Source organism: Gobio gobio, assembly GCF_949357685.1.
Source record: "Gobio gobio genome assembly, chromosome: 25".
Lineage (NCBI taxonomy): Eukaryota > Metazoa > Chordata > Actinopteri > Cypriniformes > Gobionidae > Gobio > Gobio gobio.
Window position 1 is genome coordinate 11,283,006 of NC_137121.1, and position 23,099 is coordinate 11,306,104.

A 23,099-nucleotide genomic window follows, 5' to 3' on the forward strand; every position below is an offset into this window, starting at 1 on the left:
CAATAATCATCTAATACGTGTGTATTGCTGCAAACCATATACAACACCAGAAACATCTACTGCTACCTATACAACAACTACAGTCAAAACCACAACTCCTACAATATCTACTACCCCTACTACTGTAACACCACCATCTACAACAACAGTAACATCTACTACCCCTACTACTGTAACACCACCATCTACAACAACAGTAACATCTACTACACCTACTACTGTAACACCACCATCTACAACAACAGAAACATCTACTACCCCTACTACTGTAACACCACCATCTACAACAACAGAAACTACTACCCCTACTACTGTAACACCACCATCTACAACAACAGAAACATCTACTACCCCTACTACTGTAACACCACCATCTACAACAACAGAAACATCTACTACCCCTACTACTGTAACACCACCATCTACAACAACAGAAACATCTACTACCCCTACTACTGTAACACCACCATCTACAACAACAGAAACATCTACTACCCCTACTACTGTAACACCGCCATCTACAACAACAGAAACATCTACTACCCCTACTACTGTAACACCACCATCTACAACAACAGAAACATCTACTACCCCTACTACTGTAACACCACCATCTACAACAACAGAAACATCTACTACTCCTACTACTGTAACACCACCGTCCACAACAACAGAAACTACTACCCCTACTACTGTAACACCACCATCTACAACAACAGAAACATCTACTACCCCTACTACTGTAACACCACCATCTACAACAACAGAAACTACTACCCCTACTACTGTAACACCACCATCTACAACAACAGAAACATCTACTACTCCTACTACTGTAACACCACCATCTACAACAACAGAAACATCTACTACACCTACTACTGTAACACCACCATCTACAACAACAGAAACTACTACCCCTACTACTGTAACACCACCATCTACAACAACAGAAACATCTACTACTCCTACTACTGTAACACCACCATCTACAACAACAGAAACTACTCCCCCTACTACTGTAACACCACCATCTACAACAACAGAAACATCTACTACCCCTACTACTGTAACACCACCATCTACAACAACAGAAACATCTACTACCCCTACTACTGTAACACCACCATCTACAACAACAGAAACATCTACTACCCCTACTACTGTAACACCACCATCTACAACAACAGAAACATCTACTACCCCTACTACTGTAACACCACCATCTACAACAACAGAAACATCTACTACTCCTACTACTGTAACACCACCGTCCACAACAACAGAAACTACTACCCCTACTACTGTAACACCACCATCTACAACAACAGAAACATCTACTACCCCTACTACTGTAACACCACCATCTACAACAACAGAAACTACTACCCCTACTACTGTAACACCACCATCTACAACAACAGAAACATCTACTACTCCTACTACTGTAACACCACCATCTACAACAACAGAAACATCTACTACACCTACTACTGTAACACCACCATCTACAACAACAGAAACTACTACCCCTACTACTGTAACACCACCATCTACAACAACAGAAACATCTACTACTCCTACTACTGTAACACCACCATCTACAACAACAGAAACTACTACCCCTACTACTGTAACACCACCATCTACAACAACAGAAACATCTACTACCCCTACTACTGTAACACCACCATCTACAACAACAGAAACATCTACTACTCCTACTACTGTAACACCACCATCTACAACAACAGAAACTACTACCCCTACTACTGTAACACCACCATCTAAAACAACAGACACATCTACTACCCCTACTACTGTAACACCACCATCTACAACAACAGAAACATCTACTACTCCTACTACTGTAACACCACCATCTACAACAACAGAAACATCTACTACACCTACTACTGTAACACCACCATCTACAACAACAGAAACTACTACCCCTACTACTGTCACACCACCATCTACAACAACAGAAACATCTACTACCCCTACTACTGTAACACAACCATCTACAACAACAGAAACATCTACTACCCCTACTACGGTAACACCACCATCTACAACAACAGAAACTACTACCCCTACTACTGTAACACCACCATCTACAACAACAGAAACATCTACTACTCCTACTACTGTAACACCACCATCTACAACAACAGAAACTACCACCCCTATTACTGTCACACCACCATCTACAACAACAGAAACATCGAATACTCCTACTACTGTAACACCACCATCTACAACAACAGAAACATCTACTACTCCTACTACTGTAACACCACCATCTACAACAACAGAAACTACTACCCCTACTACTGTAACACCACCATCTACAACAACCGAAACTACTACCCCTACTACTGTAACACCACCATCTACAACATCAGAAACATCTACATCCCCTACTACTGTAACACCACCATCTACAACAACAGAAACATCTACTACTCCTACTACTGTAACACCACCATCTACAACAACAGAAACATCTACTACCCCTACTACTGTAACACCACCATCTACAACAACAGAAACATCTACTACTCCTACTACTGTAACACCACCATCTACAACAACAGAAACATCTACTACTCCTATTACTGTAACACCGCCATCTACAACAACAGAAATATCTACTACTCCTACTACTGTAACACCACCATCTACAACAACAGAAACATCTACCACCCCTACTACTGTAACACCACCATCTACAACAACAGAAACATCTACTACCCCTACTACTGTAACACCGTCATCTACAACAACAGAAACATCTACTACTCCTACTACTGTAACACCACCATCTACAACAACAGAAACCTCTACTACCCCTACTACTATAACATCACCATCTACAACAACAGAAACATCTACTACCCCTACTACTGTAACACCACCATCTACAACAACAGAAACTACTACCCCTACTACTGTAACACCACCATATACAACAACAGAAACATCTACTACCCCTACTACTGTAACACCACCATCTACAACAACAGAAACATCTACTACCCCTACTACTGTAACACCACCATCTACAACAACAGAAACATCTACTACCCCTACTACTGTAACATCACCATCTACAATAACAGTAACATCTACTACCCCTACTACTGTAACGCCACCATCTACAACAACAGAAACATCTACTACCCCTACTACTGTAACACCACCATCTACAACAACAGAAACTACTACCCCTACTACTGTAACACCACCATCTACAACAACAGAAACATCTACTACCCCTACTACTGTAACACCACCATCTACAACAACAGAAACATCTACTACCCCTACTACTGTAACACCACCATCTACAACAACAGAAACTACTACCCCTACTACTGTCACACCACCATCTACAACAACAGAAACATCTACTACCCCTACTACTGTAACACCACCATCTACAACAACAGAAACATCTACTACCCCTACTACTGTAACACCACCATCTACAACAACAGAAACTACTACCCCTACTACTTTCACACCACCATCTACAACAACAGAAACATCTACTACCCCTACTACTGTAACACCACCATCTACAACAACAGAAACATCTACTACCCCTACTACTGTAACACCACCATCTACAACAACAGAAACATCTACTACCCCTACTACTGTCACACCACCATCTACAACAACAGAAACATCTACTACCCCTACTACTGTAACACCACCATCTACAACAACAGAAACATCTACTACCCCTACTACTGTAACACCACCATCTACAACAACAGAAACATCTACTACCCCTACTACTGTCACACCACCATCTACAACAACAGAAACATCTACTACCCCTACTACTGTAACACAACCATCTACAACAACAGAAACATCTACTACCCCTACTACGGTAACACCACCATCTACAACAACAGAAACTACTACCCCTACTACTGTAACACCACCATCTACAACAACAGAAACATCTACTACCCCTACTACTATAACATCACCATCTACAACAACAGAAACATCTACTACCCCTACTACTGTAACACCACCATCTACAACAACAGAAACATCTACTACCCCTACTACTGTAACACCACCATCTACAACAACAGAAACATCTACTACCCCTACTACTGTAACACCACCATCTACAACAACAGAAACTACTACCCCTACTACTGTAACACCACCATCTACAACAACAGAAACATCTACTACCCCTACTACTGTAACACCACCATCTACAACAACAGAAACTACTACCCCTACTACTGTCACACCACCATCTAAAACAACAGAAACATCTACTACCCCTACTACTGTAACACCACCATCTACAACAACAGAAACTACTACCCCTACTACTGTAACACCACCATCTACAACAACAGAAACTACTACCCCTACTACTGTAACACCACCATCTACAACAACAGAAACTACTACCCCTACTACTGTCACACCACCAACTAAAACAACAGAAACATCTACTACCCCAACTACTGTAACACCACCATCTACAACAACAGAAACTACTACCCCTACTACAGTAACACCACCATCTACAACAACAGAAACTACTACCCCTACTACTGTAACACCACCATCTACAACAACAGAAACTACTACCCCTACTACTGTAACACCACCATCTACAACAACAGAAACATCTACTACCCCTACTACTGTAACACCACCATCTACAACAACAGAAATATCTACTACCCCTACTACTGTAACACCACCATCTACAACAACAGAAACTACTACCCGTACTACTGTAACACCACCATCTATAACAACAGAAACACCTACTACTCCTACTACTGTAACACCACCATCTACCACAACAGAAACTACTACCCATACTACTGTAACATCTACTACCCCTACTACTCTAACACCACCATCTACAACAACAGAGACATCTACTACCCCTACTACTGTAACACCACCATCTACAACAACAGAAACTACTACTACCCCTACTACTGTAACACCACCATCTACAACAACAGAAACATCTACTACCCCTACTACTGTAACACCACCATCTACAACAACAGAAACATCTACTACCCCTACTACTGTAACACCACCATCTACAACAACAGAAATATCTACTACCCCTACTACTGTAACACCATCATCTACAACAACAGAAGCATCTACTATCCCTACTACTGTAACACCACCATCTACAACAACAGAAACATCTACTACCCCTACTACTGTAACACCACCATCTACATCAACAGAAACATCTACTACGTCTACAACTGTGACACCATCATCTACAACTGAAACATATATTACCACTACTACTGTAACACCACCATCTACAACAGAAACATCTATTACCACTACCACTGTAACACCACCATCTACAACAACAGAAACTACTACCCCTACTACTGTCACACCACCATCTAAAACAACAGAAACATCTACTACCCCAACTACTGTAACACCACCATCTACAACAACAGAAACTACTACCCCTACTACAGTAACACCACCATCTACAACAACAGAAACTACTACCCCTACTACTGTAACACCACCATCTACAACAACAGAAACTACTACCCCTACTACTGTAACACCACCATCTACAACAACAGAAACATCTACTACCCCTACTACTGTAACACCACCATCTACAACAACAGAAATATCTACTACCCCTACTACTGTAACACCACCATCTACAACAACAGAAACTACTACCCGTACTACTGTAACACCACCATCTATAACAACAGAAACACCTACTACTCCTACTACTGTAACACCACCATCTACCACAACAGAAACTACTACCCATACTACTGTAACATCTACTACCCCTACTACTCTAACACCACCATCTACAACAACAGAGACATCTACTACCCCTACTACTGTAACACCACCATCTACAACAACAGAAACTACTACTACCCCTACTACTGTAACACCACCATCTACAACAACAGAAACATCTACTACCCCTACTACTGTAACACCACCATCTACAACAACAGAAACATCTACTACCCCTACTACTGTAACACCACCATCTACAACAACAGAAATATCTACTACCCCTACTACTGTAACACCATCATCTACAACAACAGAAGCATCTACTATCCCTACTACTGTAACACCACCATCTACAACAACAGAAACATCTACTACCCCTACTACTGTAACACCACCATCTACATCAACAGAAACATCTACTACGTCTACAACTGTGACACCATCATCTACAACTGAAACATATATTACCACTACTACTGTAACACCACCATCTACAACAACAGAAACATCTACTACCATTACTACTGTCACACCACCATCTACATCAACAGAAACATCTACTACCATTACTACTGTAACACCACCATCTACAACAACAGAAACAACTAACACATGTAACTGCACATATGAAAATGCAAATTATCCAGCAGGCAAGTACTGCTTTTATGGCACTTTTTATTTTTTTTATTTTGTCTGTGTAGTCCATTTAACGATTAATTTATAATTTTTTTGCCTCCTCTGCAAATCTTTTATTGTAATTATAGGGTCAACAATCCACCATCTACAGGATGAGTGCTATACTGTTTATTGCAACTCCTCTTGCCATATTGTAAAAGAGATTAAATTCGACAACCGCACGGTAATAAGAGAGACTAAAAACTGTCCTCACATACTATTTCTGTTTATTTTTTCTGTGTACAACTAGTGTAAATAACATATTAAAAATAATGGTTACACTGTACTCTTTTGCAGGGAAAAAAGACCTGAAATTAATTAGGACCCGGTTTCATTAACCTTTGTTCATCAATATTTTTTAACTCTTTTATTTCTAACAGATAGACACATGCACTATCAAAACGTGCAAAGGTGGAAAAGTCGTCTCAGAACCTGTATATTGTGAGCCAATAATTGCTGTACCCGAATGTGTTAACGGACTTGATCCTGTGAAGGTGTATTATAACAATGGCTGCTGTTTTAAGTACGAGTGTGAATGTGAGTTTAAATTTATTTGATCAAATTGATCTTAAAGGTGCTATCAAAAATGATATTGTTTTTAGCATTGCATCATATTTTACTCTGTTTTCTGATCCAACAGGTTTATGCGCTTCCTGGGGTGACCCTCATTACAGAACATTTGATGGACAATATTATGCTTTTCAAGGAAACTGCACTTATGTTTTGTTCGAAGAAATCATCCCAAGATACAATATCAGTGTCCATGCTAAAAATTATTATTGTGATACTACAAATAATCTTGCTTGCCCTGAGTACGTGCTTGTGTATTACAAATCCTACAAAATCAAGCTGACAAGTAACAATGATAAAGTGGTCGATGTAAGTTTATTCAAACACTTTTCTTTTTTTACAAATACTCAGTCTCTTGAAAAAAGAAAAATGCAATGCATTAAAAACTAGGTCTGCACAGGATTGTTTAATCTCACTCCCACCCACTCCTGCAAGATTCTAGTATCCCCTCACACTGAATTTCACTTGTACACCTGCTCTCTTTTCACAATGATTTTCTTTCCTACCGTTACCCTTAATTTAGATCATACTGATGTTTTTCCCTCACAAAATTAGCTTTTACCCACAAGTCACAGAAGTACCGCCCACTCCTATCTTCAACTCAGAAATGTAAACATGTACTGCAAGAAATCAAAAGTCCTGCAGTTACTGAGGGAATGCTGACCTCGATTTAAAAACCTCCCTAAAACATAACCCTCACAATCACAAAGAAAGACATTTTCCCATGCTGATATGAGTTTATGCTGCAATACTGCTCAGTCCTACACAGTATTACAACTTTCATCTTAAATATTTCCCTTAGGTCTATGTTAATGATGTAAAGGAGAAGCCAACATACGCAGTCGATAGCATCATCATCACCACTACTGGCATTGAAGTGACTCTGAACATCTCTGAAATCCAAACTTTAATTACAGTCAGTTATCTGAGCGTCCAAATAAAACTCCCATTCTCCTACTTCCATCATAATACTCGGGGACAATGTGGTGAGTACAGATCTCTTGTAGTTGTTGAATGACAGACTTTAATTATCTTCGAAGCTCAACATGTCTCAAGTGAAGCATAATGTTGATAGAACTAATTTTAATTAGAAGACCACCATCAGCGAGAACAATACAATACTTATTTTTGCTTTCTTAAAAGAGTTTAGGGTCTACCTGTATATATTGTGGTTATTGTTGAATTGGTCGAATTTATTGCAGCTGAAAATTTCCCCATCATGGTACACAGTTTGGCTTGTGCTTCTGTTCATTAACTCTTTGAAATTTTGTTGCTGTTCTGTAGGGTTTTGTGACAACAGCACCACAGACGATTGCAGACTTCCTAATGGAACAATTGACAAATCTTGTGAGCACGCGGCACAGTTTTGGATGGTCCCCCCAGGATGTAATTTACCTCCACCTACTCTTACTCTACCTCCTCCTTCTGAAGGACAAGATTCACCTCCTCCTACTACTACTCCTCCTCCTCCTCCTCCTCCTCCTGTCTGTGGAATCATCAACAGCATGTAAGGACAAATAGAGTTGTTCATAACAGAGAGTGATACCATCAAAAGCATTATTAAACAGAATTAAATCATGATGTTTATACAATTCACATGTTTTTTAGTTATTCTCTACTTAGATAAATGAAATTGAATTTTATTTAGGGCTCACAATTTTGCATTTTGTTCACAGTGTGTTTGAAAGCTGCCATGACTCCGTTCCCTATCGGGACTATTATGAGGCATGTAAATATGATGTATTAAAAATGAACAATGAGTCTGCCGCCTGCAGCAGTGTGGAGGCCTATGCACAGCTATGTGGAGAGAAGTCTATCTGTGTGGACTGGAGAAGCTCCCCTATCCTCAAAGGGCTATGTGGTACACTCACAAATGCACTCACGATTGTAGTAACATTAAAGTGTATAATGTGTGTGTCTTTTTTTACTGTTGTAATTCATGATACTACAATATTGTATTTGAAAGAGTCATGAATCTTGTCATTGATTTCTGTAACAGAATACAAGTGCCCCAGTAACAAAGTCTACAAGGCATGCGGACCTAAAGTGGAAAAATCCTGCAGTACATCGTAATTAATCCTTATCCATATCCATAATAATTGTATTTGTATTATACTATTATTGTTGTATTAGAATTATAATACCAAATGCTCTGAAATCGACTGCATTTTAACAGTCTTTATCACTGATAAATTTCTACTTCTATTGTACTTTTCAACTAGGTACAACACAAGATATGGTGAGAAGGAATGCAAAGATTGTAACCAAACTGTAAATGAAGGTTGTTACTGTCCTGATGGCCAATATCGGGTTAATATGACATCAAAGCTGTGTACAGCTTACTGCGGTAAGAAGTGTTTCTTCATTTTCTCTGTTTGCTAGTTTAATGCATCTTTATGTCATATTTTTTATATTGTTCTTGTTTTTCTCCCTCTTTGTAGATTGCATTGGCCCTGATGGATTACCTAGTCAGGTATGTCATGTGTGCCTTGCACAAAGAAACAGTGATACTATGGTCTTAGAAACCTATAGCTGTCAGGTCATTGCTAGAGTTTCCAGGGTCCTGGTAAAGTTTATTGCAGGGCTCTCATTCCCCCCTTACCAACAGCCCTGTTAGCTGTTGCCTACCCCTACCAACGTATGACCAAACTTAACTCATTTTAGTCAGAGAAGTCACACATTTTAACAATTATTTGTAATCATAACTAACTAAAATTACCAAAACTAACTATCAAGTATCTTCTCCTGCAGCCTGGGGACACATGGACAATTCAGTGTGACACGTATAATTGCAGTGCTTCTGGCGTGCCTTCGAAAGAGCCTATAAAGTGTCCAACTCAGGGGCCCTGTGGTGACGGATACAAAAGCAAAGTTATAAACTGCTGTCCAACTTGTGGTGAGTCATCAAGGATTTATCAATATTTAAAGACGGCTGATATAGGGTTTCCTCTTGATTCAAGATTTGAAAATGTGTTTGACAGACTTATAAATGTACATTGAAATTGCTATAATTGCTAACATGGTGATGGGCATGAGCAACAAGGAATTTAAAACACACAAGCACTTAAAAGACATTTAATTAAAAAATAAAAATTATTTGCTCATCTGCAAGTTATGCAGTTAATACTGTAAATTGTTTGATAACTTTATTCGATTTCTGTATATGTCCATATAAGGCCAAAGGTAGGTTGTTTTAAGTCACTTAAATTAAAAGTAAAAATTTTTAAAGCCTAATAAATGTTGAAATTGATAGCTTTCAATTACAATTATAATCACTGTAATGTTGAATGTCTATAATTATTTTTTTTAATCTATTTCATAAAGAGTATTAGTATTAGTATCAGTGATACTGGCCTCCATAAAAAGATGCCATTATAAAAAAATATTTGAAATATAATGTCTTTAAGTTGTTTCTACATTAATTTGGAGAGTAACTGTGAAATTATTACAATATAAAAATATTAAAAACTCAAATGTTTTTAATCGCTATTAATTACAGGAAAATTTAATTAATTCTACTTTTTTAATCAATTGACAGCACTAATTTAAATATTCTGCACCCATTCAGTTTGTGATTTCGAGCTGTGTCTTCAGAAGAAATGTGATGTGGGATTTGAGTTGGCATCACATAAAACTGGAGACAGTTGCTGTCCACCCTGTGGTAAGTCTCGAATTTTCTCACTGATTCCTACTCAAATGTCATCGCCATTTGCCAAAAGACATTCTTTTTTCCAAGAAAGCAACTTTTCCAAAGAGATTAGGTGAATCTGCAACTTTTAAAAAAAATAGCTCACATCAAAAACTTATTTCTCTCATCGTTTACTTTTCCTCATATTATTCCAAACCCATATGACTGTGAGTTTGAAAACAGGAAGAGAAATGGATCAGTTTGTACTGGTCAGTTTTGATCATGCAATTGAAAAAAAAGTGGACTGGGTTTTTTTTATTGTTTGCTTCCAAAAGGATACAAAAGCACTATGATTGTGTCACAAATGTAGTCCAAATGGCTTGTACCAATTGGACGTATTAGAATGTCTTCAAAGGTGTCAAATGACTTCTCGAGTCTACATTTATGCTACACTCATGGTGTTTTTGCGTTGTTTCTGAAGCTTTAAAGCATCAATGCCTATTGATTGCAAACGTTTGGAAGGGCATTCTTTCTCCTTTTGTGTTACATGAAAGAAATTTTAGGTCATATGTGTTTTGGTATGACATTAGTGTGTAGAAAAATGAAGACAGAATTTTCCTTTTTGTGTAAATTGTCTCTATAAGCAATTCACAAAATTGTTTGTTTTTCTCTGTTCAGTGCCCAAAGACGTCTGTGTGTACAATAACACTGAGTACAAGGTGAGCTGATGGGTTCATGCAATATTAATGAACTATTATGGATGGAAGATTAAGCAAAGGCATTAAAATGATCGGCTTCTAGCAAGTTTTTGTTTTTGTTATGATTTTCTTCACTTGATCACTTCTTCAATGGAGTCTGTCTGTCTGTCTGTCTTTTGTCAGGTTGGAGAAGTCCACAGTTACGGATGTGAAACTTTTACTTGCCATAGTATTAATGGCTTGTTTGTGATCAAGAACATCACAGAATGCGCTTCAAGTGACTGTAAACCTGTAAGTAGAATCTCTAAATCCACACTTGTTCTGTTTTTAATCCAAGGTGCCATTGCATTATTGAAACTACTTTATAAATTGTGTTTTTCACTCCAAGGGGTTTGAATATGTGAAAAAAGATGGAGAGTGCTGTGGAACATGTACACAAGTGGCCTGTGTTTATGTTGCACCAGACGACACCACACATACTCTCAAGGTACATTTGAAAACATTCTCAAACTTTTCTTCATTCTTTCAGTTCAGCAGAAAATTAATGTACTCTTGATCTTCAATCCTCATGGAGTCTGTCTGTCTGTCTTTTGTTAGGTTGGAGAAGTCCAGAGTTACAAATGTGAAAATGTTACCTGTCGTGAAATCAATGGCTCGCTTACAACTGACAGGAGCTCTGAGAAGTGCTCTTACTTGAGTTCAAGTGACTGTAACCTTGTAAGTAAAATCTCTAACCCCACACTTGTTCTGTTTGTACTTTGGCTGTCGCTACAATTTTTTCTGATATTTATCTTGTTTTCATAGATGATCGTCTTCTTTTTAACATCACCTCTTACTCCTCTCTAATTAAACAAATCCAGTAAAAGCTGTCATTGGATTATTGAAACTACTGTATAAACTTGTTTGTTTTCACTCCAAGGGGTTTAAATATGAGAAAAAAGATGGAGAGTGCTGTGGAACATGTACACAAGTGGCCTGTGTTTATGTTGCACCAGACAACACCACACATACTCTCCAGGTACAGTGTAAAACATTCTCAATGTTTTCTTCATTCTTTCAGTTCAGCAGCCAATTAATGTACTCTTGGGGGCCTATCATACACCCGGCGCAATGCGACGTATGGTGCGACAAATGTTTTTTGCTGGTTTCAGCCCAACGCAGTTAACATTTTCACATCCAGCAGTACGTTTAAATAGCAAATGCACTCGCGCCCCATGGGCATGCTGGTCTGAAAACGCGGTGTGTTCAGGTGCATTGTTGGCGCGTTGCTAATTTGAGACGACTGAAAACGACTGCATAATTGACCAACAAAAACCTGATCTAAAGTCAATAGCGCATTATTTTTTGTGTTATTTAAAGGCTGTGTTAGTAATATACGCCAATAGGCAGGTGCACAATGCACATATACTCTGTTTATTACACACACAAGGATGCGCAGCAGCACACAAACATTTTTAAATATAAAAAATAAAAGGATTCCTCTCTGGAAAAGCGTTCAGACTTTCCGCTTGCAAATTCCACCATGTAAATAGCGAATCCGCCATGGTGCGAGTGCAACTGGCTTTTAAAGGGAATGGGAGATGAGACTCTGATTGGTTAATTGCACGTAGACATGTGCCGGTAAACAGTAATACGATATACCGCAATAATGAACATGCACAATATTGTTATCGTGGGCACTTCAAAATACCGTGAATAATTATTTATTACGAATTATTCCGATTTTTAGAATGAATTTTAAGAATACTTTACCCATCAACCATTTAAAATGAACAACACGTCAAAGAGGAACGCGCACTGATGTAAATAGACCGTGCATGAGCCGAGCACATGGCGGAATGAGGAGAAGCGATGAAGTGCACATTCATTCTTTGACACCAGAGGGCGCTGACGGAACAGCAGAAATGCAGCCGTTTCCCCAGTAATCACGTAACCTAATACATAATACTTAAAGACTTAAGGCTATTCATTTTCAAACTTGCATTTTATATTTTAATCTGGACTAAATTACATGCCCTAGATATTGTTTGAATATGTTCTGACTGTTGTTCAATCACACACTTTACAAGGCTCCAGTATTTAACATTAGTTCATTCATTAACAAACTGACAATGAAAAATACTTCTAAAGCATGTATTAATCTTAGTTAAATGTACATTTCAGCATACCTATTGTTCTTTATAATTCTTTTGCACTTTAATCTGTTTGAAATATTTGTTTACTTTAGACATTTTTGTGTACTGCTTTATTGTATTTAAATGTTTGGTTCTTTTGTTATAAGAAAGTGATTTAACCTGTTATAGTATGACAACACTTTTTTTGCAACTTATTTCAATATCGAGATAATACCGTATACCGTGATAAAAGCTTCAGCAATTAATCGCAACATGAAAATTTAATACCGGCACATGCCTAATTGCACGTTACGGCCAAAACACACACATGATCATTAAGAGACTAAGTACAACCCTTTTGGATCACGTGCCTGGCACGCAGACTGTTTTTTCCATCATTAAACTAGCAAAAGTGGATTCGGACACACCCTAAGTGCACCTCTGCCGTGCTCTTCAGACCATGCACTCAGATCATTAAAATAGGCCCCCTAATCTTCAATCCTCATGGAGTCTGTCTGTCTGTCTTTTGTTAGGTTGGAGAAGTCCACAGTCACAAATGTGAAAATGTTACCTGTCGTGAAATCAATGGCTCGCTTACAACTGACACGAGCTCTGAGAAGTGCTCTTACTTGAGTTCAAGTGACTGTAAACTTGTAAGTAAAATCTCTAACCCCACACTTGTTCTGTTTGTACTTTGGCCGTTGCTACAATTTTTTGCTGATGTTTCTTGTTTTCTTATCTGATCATCTTCTTTTTAACATCACCTCTTACTCCTCAGTGCTTAAAATGCCTCTAATTTGAAAATCCAGTAAAAGGTGTTATTGGATCATTGAAACTACTGTATAAACTTGTTTGTTTTTCACTCCAAGGGGTTTAAATATGAGAGAAAAGATGGAGAGTGCTGTGGATCATGTACACAAGTGGCCTGTGTTTATGTTGCACCAGACGACACCACACATACTCTTGAGGTACATTTAAAAACATTCTCAAACTTTTCTTCATTCTTTCAGTTTGCCCATGGGCATGCTGGTCTGAAAACGAGGTGTTTTCAGGCGCATTGTTGGCATGTTGCTATTTTGAGTCAACTTGAAACGACTGCGCCATTGACCAATAAAAACCTGATCTAAAGTCAATAGTGCAGTTTTTTTGTGTTATTTAAAGGGCGCGTTAGTAATGTGCACCTATAGGTGGGTACAGAACGCTTGAATACTCTGCTTATTACACACAAGGACACGCAGCAGCACACAAACATTTTTAAATATTAAAAATAAAAGGATTCCTCTCTGGAGAAGCGTTCAGTCTTTCTGCCAGGTAAATAACGAATCCGCAATGGTGCGAGCGCAACTGGCTTTTAAAGGGAATGGGAGATGAGACTCTGATTGGTTTATTGCACGTTATGGCCAAAAACACACCCATGACTTTAAGAGTCTAGGTACAACCCTTTTAGACAATGCGCCTGGCGCGCAGACTGTTGGATTCGGACATGCCCTAAGTGCACCTGCGCCATGCTCTTCAGACCATGTGCTCAGATCATTAAAATAGGCCCCTTAATCTTCAATCCTCATGGAGTCTGTCTGTCTGTCTGTCTTTTGTTAGGTTGGAGAATTCCAGAGTCACAAATGTGAAAATGTTACCTGTCGTGAAATCGATGGCTCGCTTACAACTGACAGGAGCTTTGAGAAGTGCTCTTACTTGAGTTCAAGTGACTGTAACCTTGTAAGTAAAATCTCTAACCCCACACTTGTTCTGTTTGTACTTTGGCTGTTGCTAAAAAAATGTCTGATATTTCTCGTTTTCTTATCTGATCGTCTTCTTTTTAACATCACCTCTTACTCCTCAGTAATGCTTAAAAAGTCTCTAATTAAACAAATCCAGTAAAAGGTGCCATTTGAGTTTTGAAACTACTGTATAAACTTGTTTGTTTTCACTCCAAGGGGTTTAAATATGAGAAAAAAGATGGAGAGTGCTGTGGATCATGTACACAAGTGGCCTGTGTTTATGTTGCACCAGACGACACCACACACACTCTCAAGGTACATTTGAAAACATTCTCAAACTTTTCTTCATTCGTTCAATTCAGCAGAACTTTTGGCCCTGTTTACACCTGATCACTTCATGCGTTTTTAAAGATCAGATAACTATCTTATTTATCAAAACGATGCCATTTACACTTGGTCACATAAAAGTGTCTCCGCAAAACGGATATAAATCCGATCTTCAATACCTGCGCTAGTATATGCAGATTTAATGGAGTTCACGTCCCCGAAAACAACAGATATGAGCTGCTTTTTGTTAATCATCAGCTAATGTCAAAATCAAAGACTGCAATAGGAGAGAGCACGGCAACAGCACTGGTAAGATCATTCAGTTTCTTTACTTTTAATGAAGATGATTGTGTATGGAGCTTCTGCGACTTCCTTTCAGTTTTATTTGCAGTAGTTTATGCTTTGGCTTGATGAAGAGATACTCAGCTGATCGTCTGCGGTGATGCGTGTAATAGTGATGTCATATAGCCTATAACGCTCTCACACGTTTATTTTTTAAGCATTGTTGGGAGTACAATTTACATATATGCTTTCAACAACCAGATTAATTTAGACTTGTTCAGTTTTGACTAGAATGCGGCCCAGATCACCTCCTAAAATGGTTTGAGTAATCGGATTTCAATCGAATCGAATCATCTCGAATGCGTTTACACCTGTCCTTTTCTCAATCGGATAGCTATCCAGAAAACACATGAAGTGACCAGTTGTAAACAGGCCCTTAATGTACTCTTGATCTTCAGTCCTCATGGAGTCTGTCTGTCTTTTGTTAGGTTGGAGAAGTCCACAGTCACAAATGTGAAAATGTTACCTGTCGTGAAATCGATGGCTCGCTTACAACTGACAGGAGCTCTGAGAAGTGCTCTTACTTGAGTTCAAGTGACTGTAAACCTGTAAGTAAAATCTCTAACTCCACACTTGTTCTGTTTGTACTTTGGCTGTTGCTAAAAAAATGTCTGATAGTTCTTGTTTTCTTATCTGATCGTCTTCTTTTTAACATCACCTCTTACTCCTCAGTAATGCTTAAAACGTCTCTAATTTGAAAAAAGGTGCCGTTGGATTATTGAAACTACTGTATAAACTTGTTTGTTTTTCACTCCAAGGGGTTTAAATATGAGAAAAAAGATGGAGAGTGCTGTGGAACATGTACACAAGTGGCCTGTGTTTATGTTGCCCCAGACAACACTACACACACTCTCAAGGTACAGTGTAAAACATTCTCAATGTTTTCTTCATTCTTTCAGTTCAGCAGCGTCATATAACCAATCTGTCTTTTTGTTCAGGATCGAGAGGGGTACAAGTTCAAATGTACGACTGGTACCTGCAATAAAGTGAATGGCTCGTTTGTGATGGTGGAGAGCACTAAAGAATGCCCTAGCTTTAATCCAGAGGACTGTAAGCCTGTAAGTTTGCACGATGTATTGCGGTTGCTTTCTGCTACTGCTTACGTTTGGATGTGTTGCTTTGACGTACAGTATCACTGTTTTTTTTCTCTCACATTTCTCCAGTCTAAGGTCAATGCTCTTAAAACTATTAACAGCCAAAGAAACACTCCTAATTTAGCAAAACAAAAGTTGAGGTTGGGTTTATTTAGTTTATTAATCAATCAATCAACATTTATTATTTGAGCACATTGAGTCAGAGGGTCTAATATGCAGAGGAAAACTATTCCAAAGATGTGGGGCTGCCACAGAGAAGGCACAATCTCCTTTAGTTTTCAACCATGATTTGGCAAACTCTGGGATCTAGAGGAACTAGGGGTCTAGCAGAACAATGATGCTGTAACATACATGATATGTACTCCGGAGAAAGACCATGCAAACCTTTAAAAACCATGATCAATATTTTTTTAAAAACTGACTCAGCGCCTCACTGATATTTGAAAAATAAATCTTACAGTTTCCTTCAAATACAATGGTATTGAGAAGACAACGAAAATGGTAATCATTAGGCTACTGTCTGTCTGTGGACGACACCAACAGCACATCTGCATGCAGCAGAGGTTGTACAGTGAGACTTATTCAAACCGGCCAATGGACTGTTCGATCACCGAGCTGTAATGATTTGGTGATGTAAACAGCATTCAACAGAAGGAGTGAGGATCCGAATGCAGCTTATTTACAAGTATAATCCAAAAGTCATAGTCCATGCCAGGTAGAGGGTCAAGCGCATATATAATAAGTCCAAATACAAATAATAATAATAATTACCAGACAGCTCAGGAATGCTGAATGTAACATGCAAACCAATACAAACAAACAAGACTTCATACTGATTACAGGGCAAAAGGCATTTAAATAGACAGGGTAAATGATATGAACAACAAGACAGAGCTGAAACCAGTAAACTTATAATGAGCAGTGGGTTCTGGGAAGTGGAGTCCGGGAGAAACAGTCTCAGGAGACTTAAGGGTACCGCAGCTGACAGATGTCACACAAGCGAGTCCTCCTGTCATACCATATATTGCCAAGCCATCGGCTTAGACTGAGTCAAGTGCGCATCATTGGTCATCATTCGTGCAAAAAATACTTTCTCAGAACATGAGGTCTGCTATTTCTGCTATAAATAATCTGCTAAAATGGCATAATCTGCATAAATAACTTTTGTGTTTCATACAAGAAAGAAAGAAAAACAGGGTAATGACAAAATAAGATGAAAATTTTTTTTAATACTCTAGATGAAAGTGTTAACTGTATGAACCTTAGATTCGATTTGGTGTATTGTTTCAAGAAAATAAACCATACTTTTTAGTATGAAAATGTGTAGCATGTTTTGTTTAAATAACGTTTTCTATTCTATTATTTGTGTCTTTACAGGAAACAATACAATTTGACACAGATGGATGTTGCAGGACCTGTAAGATATTCTTTATACTAAACACCCTGACACAAACAATGTTTTTTTATGTTAAAATGATTTTGGCCACCTTACTGTGTTTATGCAGATCATTTAACAGATGTTACTTAAATAGAAAAACAACAGCAATGACCCTACATAACGTACAGTGCATGTATTGTTCATGAGTCTAAAGCTTACCTGCCTCTATTATCTCTCAGGTGAACCCAGAGACTGTGTTCTTGAGAAGAACTTCACCCGTCTGCATGTCAATAATTGCATTTCCATTGAGGATGTAGAAATGACTTCCTGCACTGGCCATTGTGTAACCAAATCAATGTAAGAGCATTGCACATCACAAAACTGTTCATTTTTTTCTTTCGAATTCTCAGATGAACTGTAAAGTCAGGAGATGTAGAGTAACTATACTGACATACTGTATTTTGCATAATATTATATAAGACTTAGCAATTAACATGATATAATTGTCAGTACTATAACATTTAAAATGTTAAAGTTATGAAAAATAAGAAAAACCTTTATGCCAAAATGAATAACAGTGTTGAAGATTAAGACCAATTTAAGCTGTCGCTCAGTGCACTCTAAAAAGTCATTCAGGGGACCTTTCCCCAACTTAAATAAAAGCATGGCTGCAAGTTAAAAATTCAAATGTATTGTTTTAGTTAAACCTTTTAAGTTGCGAACATTATTTTGCATAGTTATGTTGACATAATTATGTTGATCATTACAGCAACAATATCGTCTGTAATTGAAACAAAATTTCTGCGTTAATTGGCTCAGGAATAATTGTAGTAATTTAATGAAATTATCTTGATAACTTCGAAATTAGGAAATTATGCTTTGCATATGATTGGATAAGGAGAATAAATGTTGTTTAGTGTTGTGCAGGGAAAGACCTGGGGCCTGTACCATGATGGTAGTTTAACAAACTCAGGGTTACAGGATTAGTTTCGAGTTGACAAAACCGAAAGCTTTGTTGGTCCCATGATGTTGATCATCAGCTTTCTCTGTCAACTCATGCTTTGATCCTGAGTTTAGGAGTTTAGCTGTGACATCAGTAGTGAACAGCCAATCACACGCTGTGGATCAGTGAAACTGAGATTAACTTCTCATGAGAGAAGCAGCGAGATTAATTTCTCTCTTCTGCAGAATATTACATGATATTAAGAATTTAAACAGATTTACACAGCAAGAAGAAAAGAGCTGTCTATGAAAGAGAACAACTTAAAGAAAATCTTACTACGTCAAAGCAAGTAAAAGTTATGAAGTTAGTTTAATTGATAGCTTTCCTTGCTAGCTTTAATTGATAGCTTTATTGATTTTAAAGCTTCTTTGTATGACCTTTATATAGGCTATTTATATTAATTTGAACTAAGTGCCTATTAATGATTGATTAACTAAAATGATATGTGTAATTGATTAAGGGTATAATTACATAAATTATATCTAAATAATTCAAAATTATTATTATTATAAATAAGCATTGTTAAAAAGCCAGACGCTTTAGTCTTTAAAAACCATTTGCTACGTAGTGACCTTTAATGTGGAGTAGAAACAGAGGGAGTGACTTTATTGCATCAGAGGTGTGTCACTTTGCTCACAGCTGATTACTATGGAGAGGAACACTGCTAAAAGCCAAACCATCTTTAATGGTACCTAAAACCCAGGATTGGCACAATCTGGCTAGCCAGCTAAACCGGCTTCATGGTACAGGCCCCTGTTGCTGTTATGTTGGACATTTAAAAGAGTTTTTGTAATGTTGAAGTTTTTGTGGTTACCATTGTGCTGAAGAGTAGATACATGTAAACACTACATTGACTCTATAAGCAATGACTGCGCTAATGCCAGTGACAAGTAATATCACACTTGTTCATTAAATATACATGTAAAATAAGTTATGTTAGCATGTGCTATGATAGCTGTTGATTTGAACTGAAATAGATACGATTAAATGGTTCCAGGGCTTCAACTCTGGTAGTTGGAGCAACTTTTTTTTTTATTATATTAAGTTCCTCTAACTCATTTTATCTTGTTGGATGAATGTAAATTCACTAAAAGTTGTCATAACTCAAAAATATATATATTTTGTTTGTTAAGCCAGCACATTATTGTGCAGGAGCTAGCTAGTTTGGGACCAAATGTTGATTTTGATAGACTTATATTTTCATAAATTAAATATTTTTTGGGCAACAGGATTAAGAGATATCAATGTCTTTGCTAATTAAAACCAGTTTATTTTTTTTTTCTGAAATTAATTAAATATCAATTCAACAAACTGTTAAAATGATCATGTTTTAAAAAACAAAAATAGGTCAGAAAAGTAAAGGTAGCTCTGGGAAAATCTCCAACATTTGTTTGATATTTTGTCAGGTATCCAGTGAAATTCATGTTTTTAAGTATGCTTAAGCATCCAAACCTTTGTTTAATGTACAGTATATTAGGATAAACTCCCATCCAGCTGTGCTACACTCACCTGACTGATGTTTTCTTGGAAACCTGCACAGGTATTCAATGGAAAATAACATAATGAAGCACAGCTGTTCTTGCTGCCAGGAGGAGAAATTCAGCAAGCGGAATGCGACGCTGAAGTGTGCCGATGGTAGAGAGATCACTCATGACTACATGTATGTAGAGAGCTGCACATGCACTCCTACCAAATGCGAAGAAGAAGATTTCAAGAAAATTTCCAGGCTATTAAATGAAGAAGACTTGAAACGGTTCTTGAACCAAGATCCCGAGTACTTTAGAAAACTCCAATATGGTAGAAAAGAACTCCCATATTCAGATCCCAGATATGGTAGAAATGGAGAATAACAGTTTTAGAAGACCGCACTCATGGTAAAAATCTGTGCATTTCATTAACTGATACAATGTTAATATTCCATCTGAAGTAGCAAAATCTAATTTGTACCTGTATAATATACTGATAACCAGTGTAATAATACAGGTGGTTAAAGAGGTAAATTATGAATTTCAGGCAAATACTAATATCTAGAAGTTGCACACAGTTTTATGCACCCAAATAAAAAACACCACCATATAATTCAAGAAACATTAAACAACAAAATATATAACATAAAAGGTACAAAGGTTCCAACATCTTTACATTTAACAGTATTTTACTGTAACATTACATTTGTCCTGTTGGATCCATTGCAGTTTTTCACCATATAAAGTACGGGAAGTTGCCATTAACCAATGAACAGGTTATCATCGTAGCACTTACAGTCTTTTACTGTTAAAATAAATTACAAACATTTCCTGCTTGACTTCTGCTGATCTGTCCACACTAAGAAGGCATCAATTTTAAAATATATAACTGAAAATTACAAAATAACAATGATTTAAGCTGATTCTTGTAGTGCATTAATGGCTAAAATTATTTTGGCAAATATTGCACCACTTAATTTTGCCTTTGTGGTTTGATCTAGTCTAATCTATTTAGTTATTACTTGAAGGGGGTATTTTAAAAATAAATCTTTAAACTATTATTTTTGGTAATGCATGATATAATTATGTACTTTTCCTTCCAATGAAATGAATTATAATCATAATAAAGAGCATTAATTACAGTCTCCTGGATTTTTTTTCTTCAAAAAAGTGCCAGCCTGCATGCATTGCACTCCAATGCTTTATACAAATTCTGAGCTGAAAGTAATTTTGCCTGTACATATTTTATCAGTATCTTAATTTATAATTTTATGCTATTTAGCATTATAGCCTACACTTAAATGTAATCTCCAGTACATAGTTTCATATTTACAGTGAAAAAGGCTCCTAAAACTTTTCTATATCCATGTATTTAGATTTTGAATCCCAGTAACTACTAGCCTGCCTCCGCCCTCCTCCGTACTTCCGCTCAATTTTCGTTTTCCTTCAATACTCCGTCTGGGATTGCGGTATATTCTCTGGTTTTCTCCGATCAAATTTTAACCAGGTCTAATCAGCGAACAGAGGGAGTGGCTGAGAACAATGACGTTGATGTTGTGCGCTAGTTTGAGATGACATACATCACGACAAAACGTTAGCGATTGGTTATGGCAGATCCAGAGTGGATAGTTTTAAACCTCAACAGAGTACCTGCCTTTAAGGAAGTTAACGCTTGTCAATGGAGAGTGGCCAGACTCTCTGTACAAATGACATGTACGAGAGTCTGGTAGAACCAGGCGAGCATCTTACCATAAGAGGTTACTGTAGTTTGTTGACATCAATGCTCTCGAAACCAATATCCATACATGTTCTTAATTTAGAAAACAAGATTTTGACTAAGCGGTTAAATAATTGTGATTTAATAATGACCGTCAACCTTAAAGGTGCACTATGTAACTTTTCCGTCCGCTAGAGGTCGTCTATTCAAAACAAAGGCTCGTGTGGAAACTTTTTATTTTTGTCAGTCGTGGGGCGGGACTTTACTTATTTCATTGTAACCTGAAATGTCATTGGTCAATCCCGTTTTTCCGGAAGTCAGTTGTGAATGGACGCCTTTTGTAAAACATGCAAAAGACATGGCTTCATCGACGGACCAGATGCAAGAGAGTTGAACTTTATTTACTGACTTATTGCATTATTAATATAATATGTCCTTACCAGATACTATATTAACTTTATTTATTATTTTTATGGAGCTGTAGCTACTGGGGAAAATGAGAATACATATTGCTGTAGTTCACCGCTACATTACCACTATACTTCCACTAAA

General features: G+C 37.5%; 1 protein-coding gene across 1 annotated transcript in view; it reads left to right on the forward strand.

The window, feature by feature from the left end:
• Positions 1-18,722, forward strand: part of LOC307121811 (mucin-5B-like) — a gene marked incomplete at both ends in the record, with an annotated part of 47,194 nt that extends 28,472 nt beyond the window's left edge. Inside the window, 22 exons of the mRNA XM_079809570.1 lie at positions 6,582-6,676; positions 6,873-7,029; positions 7,133-7,371; positions 7,865-8,048; positions 8,347-8,569; positions 8,739-8,923; positions 9,062-9,131; positions 9,285-9,409; positions 9,504-9,535; positions 10,657-10,723; positions 11,369-11,409; positions 11,572-11,679; positions 11,777-11,875; positions 11,986-12,105; positions 12,308-12,406; positions 14,372-14,470; positions 15,099-15,218; positions 15,437-15,535; positions 16,318-16,437; positions 16,648-16,746; positions 16,828-16,939; positions 18,601-18,722. Coding sequence (XP_079665696.1) covers positions 6,582-6,676; positions 6,873-7,029; positions 7,133-7,371; positions 7,865-8,048; positions 8,347-8,569; positions 8,739-8,923; positions 9,062-9,131; positions 9,285-9,409; positions 9,504-9,535; positions 10,657-10,723; positions 11,369-11,409; positions 11,572-11,679; positions 11,777-11,875; positions 11,986-12,105; positions 12,308-12,406; positions 14,372-14,470; positions 15,099-15,218; positions 15,437-15,535; positions 16,318-16,437; positions 16,648-16,746; positions 16,828-16,939; positions 18,601-18,722 — 2,615 coding nt within the window. The remainder of the gene's footprint in view (positions 1-6,581; positions 6,677-6,872; positions 7,030-7,132; positions 7,372-7,864; positions 8,049-8,346; positions 8,570-8,738; positions 8,924-9,061; positions 9,132-9,284; positions 9,410-9,503; positions 9,536-10,656; positions 10,724-11,368; positions 11,410-11,571; positions 11,680-11,776; positions 11,876-11,985; positions 12,106-12,307; positions 12,407-14,371; positions 14,471-15,098; positions 15,219-15,436; positions 15,536-16,317; positions 16,438-16,647; positions 16,747-16,827; positions 16,940-18,600) is intronic.
• Positions 18,723-23,099: the final 4,377 nt, after the last annotated feature.